General features: G+C 40.6%; 1 protein-coding gene and 1 non-coding gene across 2 annotated transcripts; both read right to left on the bottom strand.

The window, feature by feature from the left end:
• Positions 1–11,946: 11,946 nt before the first annotated feature.
• Positions 11,947–12,018, bottom strand: Trnat-ggu (transfer RNA threonine (anticodon GGU)). The gene has a single exon. It is a non-coding gene; the product is annotated as a tRNA-Thr (tRNA).
• A 189-nt stretch (positions 12,019–12,207) lies between these two features.
• Positions 12,208–14,766, bottom strand: LOC138009833 (uncharacterized). The gene is made up of 6 exons (XM_068856830.1): positions 14,497–14,766; positions 13,878–14,026; positions 13,462–13,543; positions 13,050–13,249; positions 12,727–12,819; positions 12,208–12,426 (listed from the first exon to the last, which is right to left on the bottom strand). Exons 1-6 carry the CDS (start codon positions 14,759–14,761, stop codon positions 12,208–12,210), a joined length of 1,008 nt encoding a protein of 335 aa, XP_068712931.1. The 5' UTR covers positions 14,762–14,766.
• Between the last annotated feature and the right edge of the window lie 2,734 nt (positions 14,767–17,500).

Genomic DNA, 17,500 nt, shown 5'->3' with positions numbered 1-17,500 from the left:
AGCCTTGCACAATAGCATAAGGTACTTGTACTGCCTGATGATCCTCTCACCATCACCCTCTGCAACTGCATCCAGGAACTAAAAAAAAAAAAAAACAGTCCTGCAGCAAGCAGAGCAGTGTTGTCATTAAACATGTCGTCATAATCATGCTTAGTGGGTACATCTTGAATAGGTTGAGTTGTGAGATTATAGTTCTCAGAAATAACTATGGGGGGTCATGTTGAGTTCATCATTTTTGCGACTTCTTTCATTGTATTTAAATGTCTTAGAATATCCAGGGAATCTACAAGGAAAACGCCCCTCTGGGTTTAGTTCCGTTTGATTTATAAGTTCCTGCTTCTCCTGAGCAATAAACACTAATAATAGCACTATTAGACAAAAACGGCACATGCCGGCTTTTGTCGGAATCAAGCTGATATAACCAAATCAAAATGATATAGGAACTACTTGGCTAAAATTGCCGCCCCAGCTCGTGTCTGAAAGACAAGCATTGATCTACAGCAAACAGTTGAAGTAGGTTAACGAAAATTACAAAATGATATCATTGCCCCAGCCCCTGACTGAAAGGCGAGTGTAAGTCTTAAACCCTTCCGAATGTTGAGAAATGAATAGCGTAAAGGCACCGGGTTTCCAACGGCATCGTAATTATCGTATAAACACTAATAAGAGCACTATTAGACAAACACGGCCCATGTCAGCTCTTGTCGGAATCAAGCTGAAATAACCAAGTCAAAATTATACAGGAACTACTACTCTAATTATCGCCCCAGCCCATGTCTGAAAGGCGAGCAGTGATCTACAGCTAACAGTTGAAGTAGTTCAACGAAGATTACAAAATGAAATTATTGCCCCAGCCCCTGACTGAAAGGCGAGCTTAAATCTTAAACCCTTCAGAAGGTTGACAAATGTATAGCTTAAATGCATCGGATTTCCAATGGCCAAGGTGGCGAATCTGAGCGTCTGATAAGCGGTTGTCAGCCGCCGAAGATGCGGCGCCTATTAGGAAAGAGTGGGATTTGTATTTGGATGAATCGAGTCCACAAAAATTTAGGGCTTGCCGAAGTTGCTGTGCAAAATGGCTAGTTTTAACCGGAGAACCATCGGCGAAGCAGAACAAGGCACCCGGAGTGGTACCCCCCATAGAACAATAACGTTGTAAATAATTCACTGGGCAAAAATCTGTTCCCGTTGCGCAGTCCAAGACAACTGAAAATGGGCGCCTACTAGAGTTATGTTTGTAGTCAGTGATGACAATTGTCGCGGCGGTCACGCAATTGTCTTTACACTGGAAATGAAGGTTTTGTATTTGAACTAAAGGTTTCAGATTCGCACCCTTGGCCGTGAGTTCTCCTACTCGAAAAAAGCCATAGAAGGCCACCAAAAACATGGTTTGGAACAACAGCCTTTGATATGCGGATGAGTTGGTATGATTTAGCGCGAGCACTAAACGCCACGTGTTATCGGAAGCCTAACATCTGTTGCAAAGTATAGCTTACTGTGAGCCGCTAGAATCTTCTGCACCAAAAAATTCTTAGTGGGGTCAGGGAAATTAGCTAACTTGTGCACGTAACCTAACGCGGAGACATATGTCGATATTGTCGAAGATGCAAACTTCCTCGCTGACAGATAGAATATAAACAACGCTAAATTGTTTACCGAGACCGGAAGGGGCGAGGCATGCGACTTGCAAAATTCACATGAAATATGTCGTCCAAGCCCTTTGGTAAGTCTTTCGCGAACCCCCGGTAATGGCTGAGTGCAGGAGGTCATTCAAGTGATGCACCAGTTGTGGGGTAGTAACCGGTGTTGGTTGTTCGTCTGCGTAAGGAGCTAGTGATCTGAATTTCTCTACCTGTAAGGGAAATAAAGCATCGCTCTTGCAGTTAACGCGACCAGCAATGTGTTTAGCATGAAATAAAATGTTGTATTTAAGAGTGCCTGAACGATCTTTAGAAGTTTGCCTACTGATTATCTCAACAACTGCCTGATTATCCGAAAAGAAAACAATACATTTGTCACGCATAAGTGGTCCCCAAATCTCAAGAGCCAGGACAATCGGAAAAAACTCTAAGATAGCGATATTGAATTGTTTCCAGGCGGAGGGCCACTCTCCAAAACACCAATGTTTGCCAAATATTGCGGCGTAACCCAAGGAACCAGCTGCGTCCGTAAATAAATTGAGGTTTTGGGAAGTGGCCCACCGCGAACCGAGGAAAAAGGATTTGCCATTGTACACGCTCAAAAATTCCAGCCATACGTTGAGATCGTGTTTACATTCCTTCGTTAATCGGACGTGATGGGTGGATTTTCGGATACCTCTAGTCAAGTTGATCAAATGGCGCAGAAAAGCACGACCAGGAACCACAACACAGCAGGCAAAATTGAGAAGCCCTATTAAAGATTGCAGCTCTTTCAGAGTAACGCTTTTTCGAGAACAAAAATCAGCCAATTGGGTACGGCATTTGGCAAGCTTGTCTTCTGGAAGACGAGCTGCCATCAAAGCCATATCTAAGGTAATCCCCACGAATTGCAAAGCATTGGTTGGACCCATAGTTTTTTCGTCCGCTATCAGAACGCCTATACGACGGCAAACGCAAAGAAAATTATCGAGGTCTACCTGACATTTTGCCTCAGAAGGCCCAATAAATAAGAAGTCATCTAAAATATGTATGACCGACGACGCTCCTAATTTATCTTTAGCAATCCATTCTAACGCAGTGCTGAATGATTCAAAAATATTACAGGACGACGAGCACCCCATGGGCAGGCATTTGTCAAAATAGAATTTCCCTTGCCATTCCATTCTGAGCAATGGAAAATCGCGGGGGGCTACGGGAATAGCCAGAAAACAGCCCTTTCCTATTGCTTTAATGAGCCGAACAGCATCATCGATAGTGGCATATTTTACGGTGGCTAACTCTTTAGGTATACCATCATTAACAGATAACCCCTCCGGGTAAGACAAATGATGAATTAACCGAAATTCCCCTGGCAATTTTTTGGGAACGATACCTAGGGACGATACCCTGAAAGTTTCAAAGGGAGGCAAATCAAACGGACATACAATTCTGCCCGCTGCGAGCTCTTTTGACAATTTATCATTTACGCTAGTAGGATTGTCCATGGCGCTCTTCAGATTTGGGGATCGAATTGCAAGGAGAGAGCCAAAATATCGTATTTAAAAACCGTGAAGAAAGCCTTGAATAAGATAGTTCGAGGTTACGTTGTTATAACCCTTAAGATAAAAGGCGAGATGGTCGGGCCTTACCTGTGTTGGCCCGCGGCTCAGCAACCGATGTTCGTCCCTGACTGTCACTCCCAGAGGGTATGCTAGGGGCTGCATTGTTTGGGTTACTGTGCTCTCTGTTAGCGCTGCATTGGCTTGCGGGTTGGACTGCCCCACACTTGAAGCAGGAGTGTTTGAAATTGCAGTCCCTGCAGAACTGACCGGAATGAAATCTCCAACAAACCCCTCAGGGAAAGGACTGAAAGGGACGTTGGTTGGGCCGTCTAGCTCGAAAATCATAGGTGGAATTTTGGCGTGAGGTGATGAGGGAGCTATGCATAGCCTGGTGCCATAATTCCGAAGCCACGTTATCCCATGGGTATCGGTCAGGTTTAGACTGGCAAAGAAATCGGAACTGCTCGTCATAATATCGCCAGTTGCCTTGTTTTGCTGCAATGTCCCTGACCACCTCACAATACTTCATCAGAGAACTTATCGCATTAGGAACCCTAATGGTATAAACGGCTACAAACACATTTAATGCAGTCACCCATTGATCAATGGATAAACCGCGCCGTTTGGGTTTAACGTGTTCAAGGCAAAGACTAGGCTGATCATGGCTATGAGTGACAGATAATCGATATTTGGACTCCTCCGGTGCTACGGAGAGGAGAGACGCGAAGTCAACGTATTCGTTGGCCCCCCGGGGGGGGGGGGGTACTGCCATATATGGGCTATATAGGTATGTGCCGCTGTGAAGGGTATGGTTTTCAAGCAGTTTACTCTAGCATAGGGTATATAAATCAGAGCGTTTGGGTCTAGAATAGGGTATTATTTTTCACGAAACTGACCAGTCGCTTGAAGATTTTATCAAGACTAAGGAAACCAGAAATTCCCGCTCAAAAATATTAAAAAGTCGAGTCAGCAAAGTTTAAATTTGCGCAACTCAGCCTCAACAGTGTCAATAAATGGCTATCATGAGAAACTTCTGGATATTATTAACTCTCAAGTATCGGTATTTAGACGGAAATCGGTGGGAGTTTACTCTAGTATAGGGTAGCAAAATTCAGCTGAACTAGCTCTGGTATAGGCTAAGGGTTCCAGGGTCCCAGCGGCACATCCCCACCCAGAAATTCCTAAAGTACCCCCCCCCCTCCTTGGGGTTGGCCCATATCTTTGCCTTGAGACGATCCGAGACGCGAGACTCGAGGTCAAAAGTGACACTGGAAAACGTGTCGTCCGGCTTCTCGGACGCAAAGGTTAGCCTACCCAGAGCCATGGCGTTCGTCAGTTCTGCAATCTCCCTCGAGGCAGCATCTTCAACCACGGTGGGCTGTGGCATGGACGGATTACTAATCCTTTGTTCGCCAACTGCGGGAGAGATATTTAGGATGCCGAGGCCGGCTGACTGTAAGGCCCCCGATATCGCGGTGGAAATGATCTCACCCAGGACTGTGGGGCTGAACTGAGGAGTAGGCGTTGTGCTCTCAGGCAAGGACGCTGACTGACCCTCTGATCGCTGCTGTTTCACCGCTACCGCAGGTGTGGTACTTTTTGATGACCGGCACTTAGATGCTCGTTTAGGGGGCATGCTTATGAAAAATTGAAATTATATTACTCAAGCGTATATCCTATTAAGACGTTGCGAAGCTCAAAATTAGTGGGTGTGCTTCCCTTGCCCTAGCAGGCTGCAAGCATGTAAGCCAGTGAATCAAATGCCACAAATAAATCAGGATAAAGAGATCCGAGACATTCAGTAAAGGCTTATGCGAAAGCCAATGAATGTCAAGTACATATAGAAGCAGGCAACATAACAAAATCAAAAATCCGAGACATTTCAAAAAGAACAGTTGTCCTATAATGGCCTAAGTGTGTTGGGCACACTATTGCAGTATACCAATAGCCGCCAGGTGATAACACACTAATTACGCCATAAATGTCAAGTGCAATACAATCCGAGACATTTCAAGAGGACTATAAACGTCCTATAATGGCCCGAGTGTGTTGGGCACACTAATGTAGTATAACAATAGCCGCCAGGTGATAACACACTAATTACGCCAAAAATGTCAAGTGCAAGTAATTACAAATTCCAATATAATAGCCTGCAAAAACTGTATACATGATTAGGATGCGTATATTGAATATTTTGTGGTACCGCCGATAAAAAATCACGAGGGCGACAATGGCCCGTGATGATTGACTTAATCGACGGACACACCCACTAACTTTATAGCCTTCAAAACAGCTCCCCGAATACTACGCGTAAATTTATAGTAACCTAAATGGTTTAGATGGACCCCATTAGGTAAATAAAGGTCTCGTTTGCAGTTCCAGAAACCTTGGTGTCGCCAGTAATAACAAAAAGGCAAATGTTCTAGCACTACCTTAAGATATTGATGGAGCTGGCCCACTTTATAATTAAACTCCACTGAGTCCCGCGTACGTCACCGCAGAACTTGGCCTACTACAACAACTTCAACTGAGTGTATATCATGTAAATCTCAAACTAAATTTTCTAGCTCTGAGCCAAAAGTCTCAGGTGCGAGCTTAACAAGATCATTGGACCCAAGCTCTAAAATAATGATCTTGGGAGCAATTTGACATACGACTTCTAAGTCAAACTTACGAAATTTCTCGATTGTGCGGCCCCCAACGCCATGAAAATGAATATCCGCAATATCACTAAGGCTGGTAAACGCATGCTTGTGCCGCTTCTTCTGCACAAACCGCTAGTCGGTGAACAAAAGAGTGCCCGATTATTAGCATGCGATGTTTAGCCATAGAGGTAGAAAAAAGAGCAGGCACTAACAGCAAGGTAAACCAAAGCTTACCGATAGCCAAAGTAATGATAAACACCCTTATTCGAGTAAAAGTTAGGGCTACAAAAGTTGAACTTGCCTGTTTTTAACGAAAGAAAGTGAAGTAAGCCTCGAAAGCTAAACAGCTAACACGATCGGCGCTGGCAGAAAAAGGGGCGAGGGATAGCAGAGGTCACGAATTTGTAGCTCGCTCCGCGTGTGGTGTAGCCCATTATCGTTATGGCTATCAACCTCTCCAGCTTGTACCAATAAGATAAGATAAGGCCCCGCCCCTGCATAAAACCCATTATCGCGTCAAGACAATAATGGGCCATATATCTCCAAATTACACAAACGTGTGAAATTTAATTAACTAATCTGCCACAAGGGAATTTGTTCTCTGGTTGCCTTTTTCAACACTCGCAGCATGCATTTTATTTCGAGCTAGAACACATATCAACAACAGTTAAGCTGCTTATGAGTTTTATTTGGAAGTTGTGCAGGGTAAACGTCATGCATTGGAAAGCCTGACAACGTTCGCTTAATTTTACACTACCTAAATAATTTTGTTCAGTGCACAAACAACTTGCGTGCGTGGACGGCCTGATCGAGGCATGAAGTGAAGTCATGCTATGAATTAGTTTGAATTACTTCATTAAATTCTGTTTAGTGACAAAGTTACTGGCAAATCTTTTTTTTTTTTACTTTGGGGGAGATGGGGAACAAAAGCAACTTTAGCTTTGAACAGTTTGTGTGAAGAATTGTGATAACCAGTATCTTAAGCAAAATATCCGGCAAATTAATTACATTGTACTTAGGAATTTGTAAAAGAGGTTCCGGCGGCTCCTCAATCATTACAGCTCGAATTTAAGTGTCATAGGAGTAAACCTTCATGCCAATCCCGCAGTCCAAAACAAAAAGACGAATGTTCAGTTGTTATCCTTCAGAGGTCAGAGTTGAAACAATGTCATTTGCGGAGGGCCTGTCCTCAGCACGGTGGGAAGTCACGATGACAATTATTTCAGTGAATAGACGAAAAAACCTTCTTCCAGAAACAGACAACTGTAACATCTTTCTGAATGAGAAAATATCGCTCGCTGGGCTTTGCTTTTTTCCTTCCATTACTTCTGGTGCCAGGTAATCTGCACTTCTCTTGTACGCTTTTAATTTCAATTTCAGTTTTATGGGACGATAATGTTCACCTTGTTGCTGAATAATAACATTGTTCACCTTTAAATCGTTGTGCACAGTTTCCCTGGCGTGAATGTGTCTAAGAGCTTGAGCAATTTCAGTAAACACTTCAGCCATTAACTGCTTATTAAAAATTATTTCCTTTACCACTTTGTGGAGGGTAATACTCTCTTCCCCTGTCCCATGGAACTGCATTACAAGGGCGCAAGGAACTCTCTGTGTTACAACACCAAAAAGAAACGGGAGGTCCGGGTGCTCTCCTAGCATGCACAGCATTTTTCCCTTGTGCAGCACCTCTTGCCTGCATCTTTTACTTTCACTTAAATTTGAAGTGCTACACATTTGAATTTCCTTGATTAGTGCCTTCATGCCGTGGTATCAGGCAAGAAAGACGTTTCCAAATGTTCCGGAACCGATGGGACTTTCTTTTACTTTGACCAGCAATGACACATCGAGTTCTTGCACCGGCTCCGGCTTTCATCGATCCTTCACAGTCTTCCCAATCCTAATTGATGACTTTGTGAGGAAATCTCTGATCTTTTTTTGAGCTTCGCCAGTGGAAGCAATTTCTTCCCCCTGGAAAGAGTACCAGCGCCCAGAGCCTGCTTTTCACCGACAACTTCTCTTTTAGAAATGGAACTATCTGGCCTTGCACGTTCACCTTTGTTGATGGTTTCCACCTCCCGCTTCTTCCTTTTGCTGCAACTGTCTTCGTCCTCAGTAAGCTGACTACAACTTTTATCGGGGATATTCAGTTGCTGTTTCCTTTTGCTGGCCACTGGTTTTTCATCCTTATAATTAGACTATTTTTCATGGATTTCAAAACGGTTAGCATCTTCTCCAGGAGCCCTGTTGACACAAGGCGCTTGATTTTTCGCCCATTTCTTCTCTCGCTTCTTTCTTCTCTTCTCTTCCTTTCGCCTTTTTCCCAATCTTGCTTCTGCTTCTTTTTTTCCTCCTTGGAATGTGGGCGAGATCGATACCTACCCTCTTTCAATTCACCTATGTCGGACATGACTTCACGGTTTTGTAACTGGAGCAGTCTTCGGCAGTTGAGTTGGCGAGATTTTCACAGTTATTTGGTGTTACAGTAAATTATTCAAAAAACGCCTTCGCAATGCGTGTTTTTTTGTTTTTTGTTTTCTTTTTTTGGGCGGGGAAGACTTTTTATTTCTACCTCTCCTATTGCTTGAGGATTTACTTTGATTCAGTAGCCTTGGGGGACGGGCTAAGCTTGCTTTGTTGTTGTTGTGCCTGGTGACGGGCCGAAAACGGAAGTGAAACCAACTCAACAATGGAAATTGTTAAATCTTGCGCAAAGGTGGAGGACTACGTGATTTCAGCTTGCCTTTCTATCTCAAGACAAAACAAAGCCCTTCCATTTATTTTAACTTCAAACTGTAGAGTTTTCTAACTTCGTTCTTGATACCAGACTTTCTTCCTTCTGGCAATAGTCATATATTGGAGTTCGCAAACACTCCTGGTTTTTCTCTTGGCTTTTAAACCGCAAGTGCCCAAATATGAAGAACTATTGTATTAGAAGACGTAACCAATCAGCAATAAGATGAGCAAACCACAGAGCATAACTGGAATAAGCGCAGTTACACAATCACTGTTACGTATCTCACCCGAGTAGCGACATGTCGAGTTACACAACGAAATGCCCTGGATGTAGAAAGGTTTTCAAAACTTTCTATTCTCTTAAGAAGCATGTTCGAGAGAGGCATGAAGACATAAGTGAGGACACACTTAAACCGGAATTCTTCGATCAGGAAGGAGCACCAGCATCTCTCCCTATTCCACTGGAAGACCTCGACCAAGAAAGCAAGCAGGGATACCAGATTTGGCTGGATGCAATTATTGAAAGAATGAGTTCCACATTTCATCCCCAACTGCCAGGTAAACTGAATGATATCTTTTCAAATTAGGTAAAATCACACCAGAAGTTACAAGCCTATTTTTGGGAAGGGGGGCGGGGGTTGGTTTTTTATGGCAGGCAGGGGGAGAACGGAATATTAATTACTTGAGATGTCCTCCATTAAAAATTTGCAGGGATTGCTTTCTGACGTGTTATTTAATATTGCTAAATAACTGCTAAGGATTGTGAACATATATGTATATATATATCGATAGATACGTAGACTTGAACTAGGTCAAGAACATTTACTAAGTTCGGTGGAATTTCTGTAGCGTTCATTTCTAAAGGAACGTGTGGTTTCTATAACGTGATTTGAATGATGTGTCGCAAAGACCGATGTAGGTTTGCTTTGACTGAGATGTTGTGACCTCTGCTTGATAGATGATATTCCGCACGTTACACTTTCCATAAATATGTATGGGGTTTGGAAGACAAGAAAGTCGACTATCACATCAAATGGCGGATTGTTAGGCATGCGAGATCCTATTCAAATGTAACGAAGAAGTGTAATTTATGTCTGTGAGAGAAATACTATATAATTTGTAGACCAGATTTGGCGACCCTTAACAACAGAAATGAGCTTGTAACAAGTTGCAGACATGCAAAGAAATTCCTTCTTAATAGCGTAATTATTTAAGGCTTATTTTTAGCAGCTCAACCGTTGCTTAACCGTTGCTATGTACCCCAGCCTATAGTGAATTGCTACCCTTTTTTTCAAAATCACTGTAAAACACCATGTATTCCTTCTTTTTGGCAGTTGCCTGATGATTGCTTCGTGAGAAGCATGAAACTCGGAGTAGCAAATAAATGCTTTTGACCTAGTTCAAGTCTACGTATCTATTCAAAGCTCTGGTAAACCCATTGTTCACTTTTAGCTGATGATCAATTTATCACGTCATTTCATTTTATATATATATATATAAAGATGAATTTCTGGAGTCGGACTAGTTAAAAAACATTTAATTGCTACTCGGAGTTTCATGCTTCTAATGAAGCAATCATCAGGCAACTGACAACAATAACGGTTAAATGTAAAGATATACAAATTTGAAAGTGGGGAACAATGCTTACTGGCATAACGTGTCAAGATGTGATTGGATGGCAAAAGCAACTAAACGATCGAGTAAGACTATTTTAGGTGAATGCGCTACTTAACAGAAATTTCTTAGAATGTCTACAGGTTGATGTCATTTCGTTTCTATGGTTAAGTGTCGACATTTCCGGCTTACAAATTATGAAATATTTTTCCCATAGGCAAAGATTACATTTTTTGTTGGCATTAGAATACGACCTAGCTTGCTTTACTTTTTTCCACTTAATCTGATAATTGATGTTCTGCTCTTTTAGACTCCAAATATACTTGCTGAGCTCGGTTACATTTTTGTACCGTTCGTGCCTGAAAGAACATGTATGGTTTCTGTAGTGTTCCTTGAATGATGTATCACACAGACTGATGTATGTCTCTTTTGTCTGTGAGGTCACGACCTCTGCTTGGTAGACAATGTTCCGGGTGTTACAATTTCCCTCAAGTGGGCAGGAATTCTTGTCTCGGCAATTACAGTTGTCATCGATTTTTTCTGATTGATTTGATGATTTACTGATCTGGGCTTTGTTGTGGCTGGAGATGATGGTTTTTACGTTTCTCATACAGCTGTAGCTCAGCTTAAGAGTATTTCGGTTGAAGATTTTGTGTAGAGGATTGGATTTAGGAAAATGTTTATCAATTAGTTGGAGGAAGCATTTACCGACTTTTGTTTCTACATTTTGGCTGTATGGCGGGTTAAACCATGTGATGTTTCTTTGACGGTTCTTGCTCTTTCGTGATGCATCAGGAGTTGGCGCTTTGTATGACAGGTTGTACTTGTAGCCACTTTTATTAAGCGCATCTTGGTACACACCTTTGGCCTTGTCAAAGCAATCTTTGTCAGATGAAATTTCTGAAAGGCGCTTGTTGATGGATTCGGGAATGTTTCTTAGAATGGAAGGGGGATGGTTGGATTGCTTGTGTACATACAGCGGTATGTTTCCTTCTTTTGTGTATGGTGAGTGCTTTCCGCTTTTTAGGTCGAGGGTGACATCTAAAAAATTGACTTTGGTTAGGTTGGCATCTACTGTGATCTTAAGGTCATTATCACGGAAAATTTGGCAGATATCTTTCTTAATTCTCTCGATCTCTTGTGGTGGTTTATTGAATGCTGACAGCCCATCATCGCGATAAAGACCGATGCTATTTCCGTACTTTTCGGTGAGGCGTGATAAGATGTAGCAACCAACCAGCTCACGTTTCTGCTCCATGAAATGATCCCATGGTGACATCGAATCGGTCGTTGGAGGTCTTCTTTTCCCATGGGACGTTTTCGCTGAACAGCAGTGACCTTTTAGCGTGGATTATTATGTCGCGCTCATGTGCGCTGATGGGTCGGTAACTATTGGCGAAATCCAGCGCTTTGCGGAGTAGCTTCTCGGTTATTGACGGGTAAAAATCGCACACGTCAAAACATATGAAAGATAGCATTTCTTTTTGTTGCAGGCCGTTAAACCATTTTAGAACGCTGGATGTGTTTTTCCATTGGTTGATTTTAGTTTTATTGATGATGGTCGTGTTGATATCATCAAGGATGCGCTTGCTTATCACTCCGATTTCAGATTTGGATGGATTGATTAAGCGGCAGGTCGGGTGGTCTTGGAATGCAGGTTTGTGAGAAATGCTTCCTTTTCGGCCACTGGCAGTTATATATATATATATATATATATAATTAGTAGTGTAGAATGGGAACAGAAATCGATACAACAAAGGAAATGAGTGAAAATGTGTTCAGCCGGGAATCGAACCCGGGTCTCCTGGTTACCGGTCAGATGCCTTACCACTCGGCCACTGAACCAACCCCGCCATTCAGCCGAATTGGAAGGACCTTTTAAAATGGCAAGCTCTGAGGAGAATCGCACATTTTCTGCAGTGAGGATCGCGTCACTATGCTCAAGTTGATCGGCGATTCACAGTAAATTTCCCCCTATATATGAAATGATTGTGTAGGTTTGAGCGGGGAAATAACAACAACTAACTGCCTCATTTACCTTTGGATCACCAACCTATTCCCTTCAGAACTTGCTCTTGAATACAGTTGTCTTTGCAGTTTATGTCCAGATTCAAATCCTTGATTTGAGAGGTCTCGTACTGTTGTATGGATTCTGAATAACATTGGGACATGTTCCACTGTCAAATGGCCATAATCACCAGTCCCAAGACTAGTGCCAAACAGTTCCAAGAGAACAAAACCCCATTCTTTGCACTATAAGGTATAGAGCGAATTGCTGTTCACTACACAGGTGACTAACCATTTGATAATTAAGCGAACAAATGTACCTGCAATGTATAACTTTTGCATGCCAAGGACCTACATACAATCCAATGACAAATGGAAAACTTACATGTAAACTACCAAGTACCTAATGGCAAAGGGACTAATAAGACAAAACAAACTTGATACAAACAATTGTACTAGCTTCTTAAAGTAGCCTCATTTTTAGACCTGCCTGCAGAAAAAATCACACAAAACAAACTTAACAATAACTATTTAAAATGGATGTACCTGTATATCAAATATGTCAATGAGATGTTGTTCATCTTCACGAAATTCCCGGTCTCTTATGATTTCAGCTATTTCTTTCCACATAGAGCACACCTGTCAAAAATCAGTTTGTGTTCATGCTGCATGACAAAAGCTAAATAACTGTAAAAGTCACCTGTTTAAATACTTTAACGATTATTAGTTTTAACCATTATTATGACTGTGATTGTTATTGAATGAGCCTTGTTATGCATCCTGCTCTTCATTATTAAATGGAATGATAAAAAAAGAGAACAATGGAAAAGACAAAGGAAAGAAATGAATAGATGGTCTTGAAGGCTCACCTTCATTATTAATTCCTTTGTGAGAGCAGCTGCATAGGCATTGAGCTCTTTATTTCTCTCATTCAACATCTGCTTTGTCTTCCCTTTCTTTTTCAGTTTTGGAGCAGGCTGGGGTTTGTACAGCTTTTTGAATTCATTTTCAATCTCTTTTCCCTTTTCACGCCAAAATGTGTTTTGTCTTTCAATCTCCTGTGCAACATCTACATTCAAAAGAATGGGGATGAACAAATGGATACCAGTAATCATAACTTTGCTGTGTATCTGTATATTGTTTCGTATATGGATCTATTATTTTATGATTTACTAGATGATTACAGGTTTTTTAAAAATTGTTGAGCGTAACAGCAAAAATAATACATCGTCATATTAAGGTTCTGCCACAGCAACACATTCTGTTCTTTTAATTACTGACCTGATCTAGCCAATTGATTTTCTTCAAGTCTCGTTCCGAAATCTCTGACATAAATCCCACTCTCCAACATCTCACTATAGTACTGCCAAGCAAACGAAAATAGTATTATAAGCTTTACCGATTTGTACAGTGTAGTACCAACAGTGAAAATTGATTTTTGCTTCTATTATGCTGCTGTGTTATCCTATCTTTGATCCATCAAAGATAGTATCCTATCTTTGATCCATCAAAGATAGAGTGTGGATTATTTATGACAAAATTTCACAGTAAGATGCACATAACATTTTTTGGAGGAGCTTACATCCAACTTTAGTACGTTGCAGTTTGCTCAGAAATGCAAATAAATAATTTGTATTATAATTTATCCCTTTACGAAATGGTGCTAAGTGTTGCATAACAAAGACCAAACAAATTACCCTTTGCCGTGCCTCGCAAAAAGTTATTTTGTTAAGGATGCACAGTTTGGCAGCTTCAGCATCTTTAAAGTGAGCTTCGAGCTTTTTACATGGCCGAGATTTATCCACTATATCCTCAATGTCATTTAAGATTTGGCGTTCTGTGCTTCCTGAAAAAAAAAGGCAAACAAACAAAAAGCAATTGTTAACACAGAAAGTAAGCTGACCAGAACAGTGCACTGTCAAATTGGCCTTGTGAAAAACCTTTCCATGGAAGTGTAAGGGAAAAATGGACATGTCTGCAATCCAAAAGAGAGAGACGGTGAAGTTAAGCAACTATAACCCAGCCTTTAATTATTTGAAACCCAGTTCATGCTTTGTCCAGGATTAAAAGAATATCAGCGTTGTCTTTTGTGAAGTACTGTTCAGTATTACAGTACTATCACTGTGCCTTAAAGGGCTTGAGTCGAGGGATCATCAAAATAAAGGGTGAAATAGACTTACAGTGTATCATGAATCAATCTTACTGCAGACATGGATAACTAACCTGTTTTAGGCAAGAACTAGTTGTCTAGATTATGAAATTAACAATCAAGGAAATAATAATGCAATGTATAAAATTGTTTATGTGATCGCTGACCTGAACAAGAGGCAAACTTGATATTATTTCTCCCAACAGCTGTTTTCTGTTCAGATTTGACCTTTACAGTGATTCGATCCCCATAAAAGTTGTCAGGGCCATATCTGGCAAGTTCTGCATTGCATTCCGGCAGGGAGCTTATTTCATAGGCCAGAAGTCCCACACTTTTCAGAATTTGCTCAGTGTTTCGCATCTCGCAATGCAATGCACACAGACAATGTGAAGACAAGTCCTCGTCAAGAATACATGTGAGATCATCTCTCATTCCTTTGAAACTAGTCAAAAGTAAAAGTCAAAAAGTATGTACAATTATAAACATATAAGCAACACGTACAGTAAATCCAAGATGTTACTGATGTGAGATGGGGACTGTGCAGTGATATTTGAAAATTCCAGTTAACTTGGTTTCCATGATCCACAAAATAATTTCTTAAAACTCAAATCTCATGGCTCCCCAAGTCACAATCAAAACCCTGGGTTAATGTAAAAACACAGCAAACACTGTTAGAACGTTTGCAAAAGACAGCCCATCCATTCACAGTTGTTACAACTGAAAATAGTCATGCAAAGAAAAGGTAATCTGAACAGCTAGTAATGGTACTTGTTAGCACTGTTATATTGCTTTTGTGATTCTTTGCCTCCTTGAAACTCTCATTTGTAGACAGAGACATTTTGTTGTGTAAAATACATATATATGAATTCCATAAAATAAGCTGAAAAAATTAAAATTGAAAGACCCTGAATGCAAGTAATCTTCAAGTTCTCAAAAACGTTTGGTGTTTTTTGGGGGTTTCTACATGTAGTGTTTACAGCTTTTTCTTGTTTTTGGTATATTTTCACATTATTGGACAGTTTCTAAGAAAAACAGCATTGCATGCAAATTATTCTACTTCTTCAATTACTGAATTATAAACCTACCCTCATTGCTAAACAGAAAATACAAAACTCAACCGCCAGTCCTTGACCACCGAGGATGAAATCATCATCTCCAACCTTCTCCCAAAGCAAGATCAAGCCCTTGTAATCCAGAGTAACTAGCAATATTGAAGAAAACAGAAAAAAATCAGCTTCTTACAAAATATGTATTGGAAATTCAAACACTCATAAGTAGGTTGTATTTGTACATTTATGTGCATACAGTAGAATACTGCCTTGAGGCCACCTTGTTATTGTGGTCAGTTTTTATGGTCCTGGTGAAACACCAGTAGATTTTCTTATTAGGAACCCTGTTAGTTTTTTATTTATTTATTTTTAATTTTTTTAGTTTTTATATGCATTATCTTTTGTTAAATTCTTGTAAAGTAATGCAGTTGTAATGCGCAGCTGATCATTCCCATTTTAAGCTGCGCACAATAAGTTCACAAATTATTATTATTATTATTATTATTATTATTATTTTTATTATATTGCAGCCATTGCACTAATGCAGCCAATGGCCACATTCTAAAATCCCAACCCATTATATAATTTTACCCCATTAGTATCGCCACTTGAACCAAACACCCCTTATTAATTGACCAGACAAAACAAATGCAGTACTTGAAAAATGATACTGAATGATACTATGATACTATTTCCATGGCCTGTTGGTGGTGGTATTCACAGGGATGCACTGTATTACAAATACACTGTAAATAATACAAAAATAACAAGAAAAACAAGCTAGATTTAGACGTTTTCACTTAAACAGCTACCCCCAAACAACATCTTGAAGTCTTGAAGTAGTTGTCTGAGCTGACTAAAGTACGTGGCAAACTGATGAATTTTTTTTTAATAATTTGAGTGAAAATACAGACAAAGTAGGCAGCAGTAAGAGATAAATTCTGACAAAGTAGGCGGCGATTTTTGCGGGTTGCTGGCTTCTAATGTAACCCCTGGGCGGTGGTAAGAAGTAAATTCTGATAAAGTAGGCAGCGTTTGTTGCCAGTTGCCTGCTTCTAATGAAACCCCTGCAAACCCCATCACTCACTCCCATATGTATAACAATTATTTGCATATTCATGGCAGAAGAAGTGCTAATTAGCAGGGAACTGTTAACTGTGGAAGAGCTAAACTGCCTGTCATAAAGGAGACCAAATAATAAGGGAGACAGAAAACATGCAGTTAAAGTACACAATGCATATGCACTTACCAAAGAAAGGACGGCCATCAATCTTTAAATTGAAGACAACTTCATTCGGGACTGAGCCATGAAGATGCATATCCCTGATTGCCCAAATGGCAGCACTCTTCAGGTTGACTTGAAAGCCAGGAAATTCAGAAGGGATTTCCTTGATCCCAATAAGACTTCTTACCACGTCAAGCTGCCCCTTTCGCAATGCTGCAATGTTGTTTTTTATTGGTATTAAGTCCCCGTCTGATGTTTTCTGCCAATGAATGAGAAGAGATTACAAAATGCAAAATGATATATTCTTTAATACTAAGACATGTATATTGTGGCTCTTTCCTGATACAAGATAATAGACTGTTAAAAAATTAAACATAAATCATAGTCGACTTGTGTATGGTTTCCTTGGTAACAAACGGATACCACTTCCAGGGTGTGCTTACACAGCATTAAGGAAGAAATTCCAAGGCGGAACTGATGAATCTTTTACAGGATTTGACTTTGATGAGGACGAGCATTTTCCCATTTGACCTAGTTAAAAAAAACATGCTGGTTTTATTTTCTGTTTTTTGGACAGTCAACATTTTTATGTCCTTTCATGGGGTTTTTACCAACAGGACACTTATATTTACGCCTTGGTTTAGAAGCTCCCTTCCTCTGTGCTTCTGTGCTGGTAATTGGTTCAGATACTGAAAAATCAACCATACCAAAGCTGTATAAATTACAAGACAGTATCAAAATTGCTTTCAACTTATATTTGGTGATTCAAGAACACACAGGGCACTACGGGAGCATGGTAAGGAATATTGTAAGATTTCAAAATTTACCCTACCCCTACCCCATTTGTAGTCATCAACTGACCAAGGGGCCATAAAAAGGAATTGATAAACAAATATT

Source organism: Montipora foliosa, chromosome 7 (genome assembly GCF_036669935.1).
Source record: "Montipora foliosa isolate CH-2021 chromosome 7, ASM3666993v2, whole genome shotgun sequence".
Taxonomy (NCBI): Eukaryota; Metazoa; Cnidaria; class Anthozoa; order Scleractinia; family Acroporidae; genus Montipora; species Montipora foliosa.
This window is presented reverse-complemented; position numbering and strand designations above follow the sequence as displayed.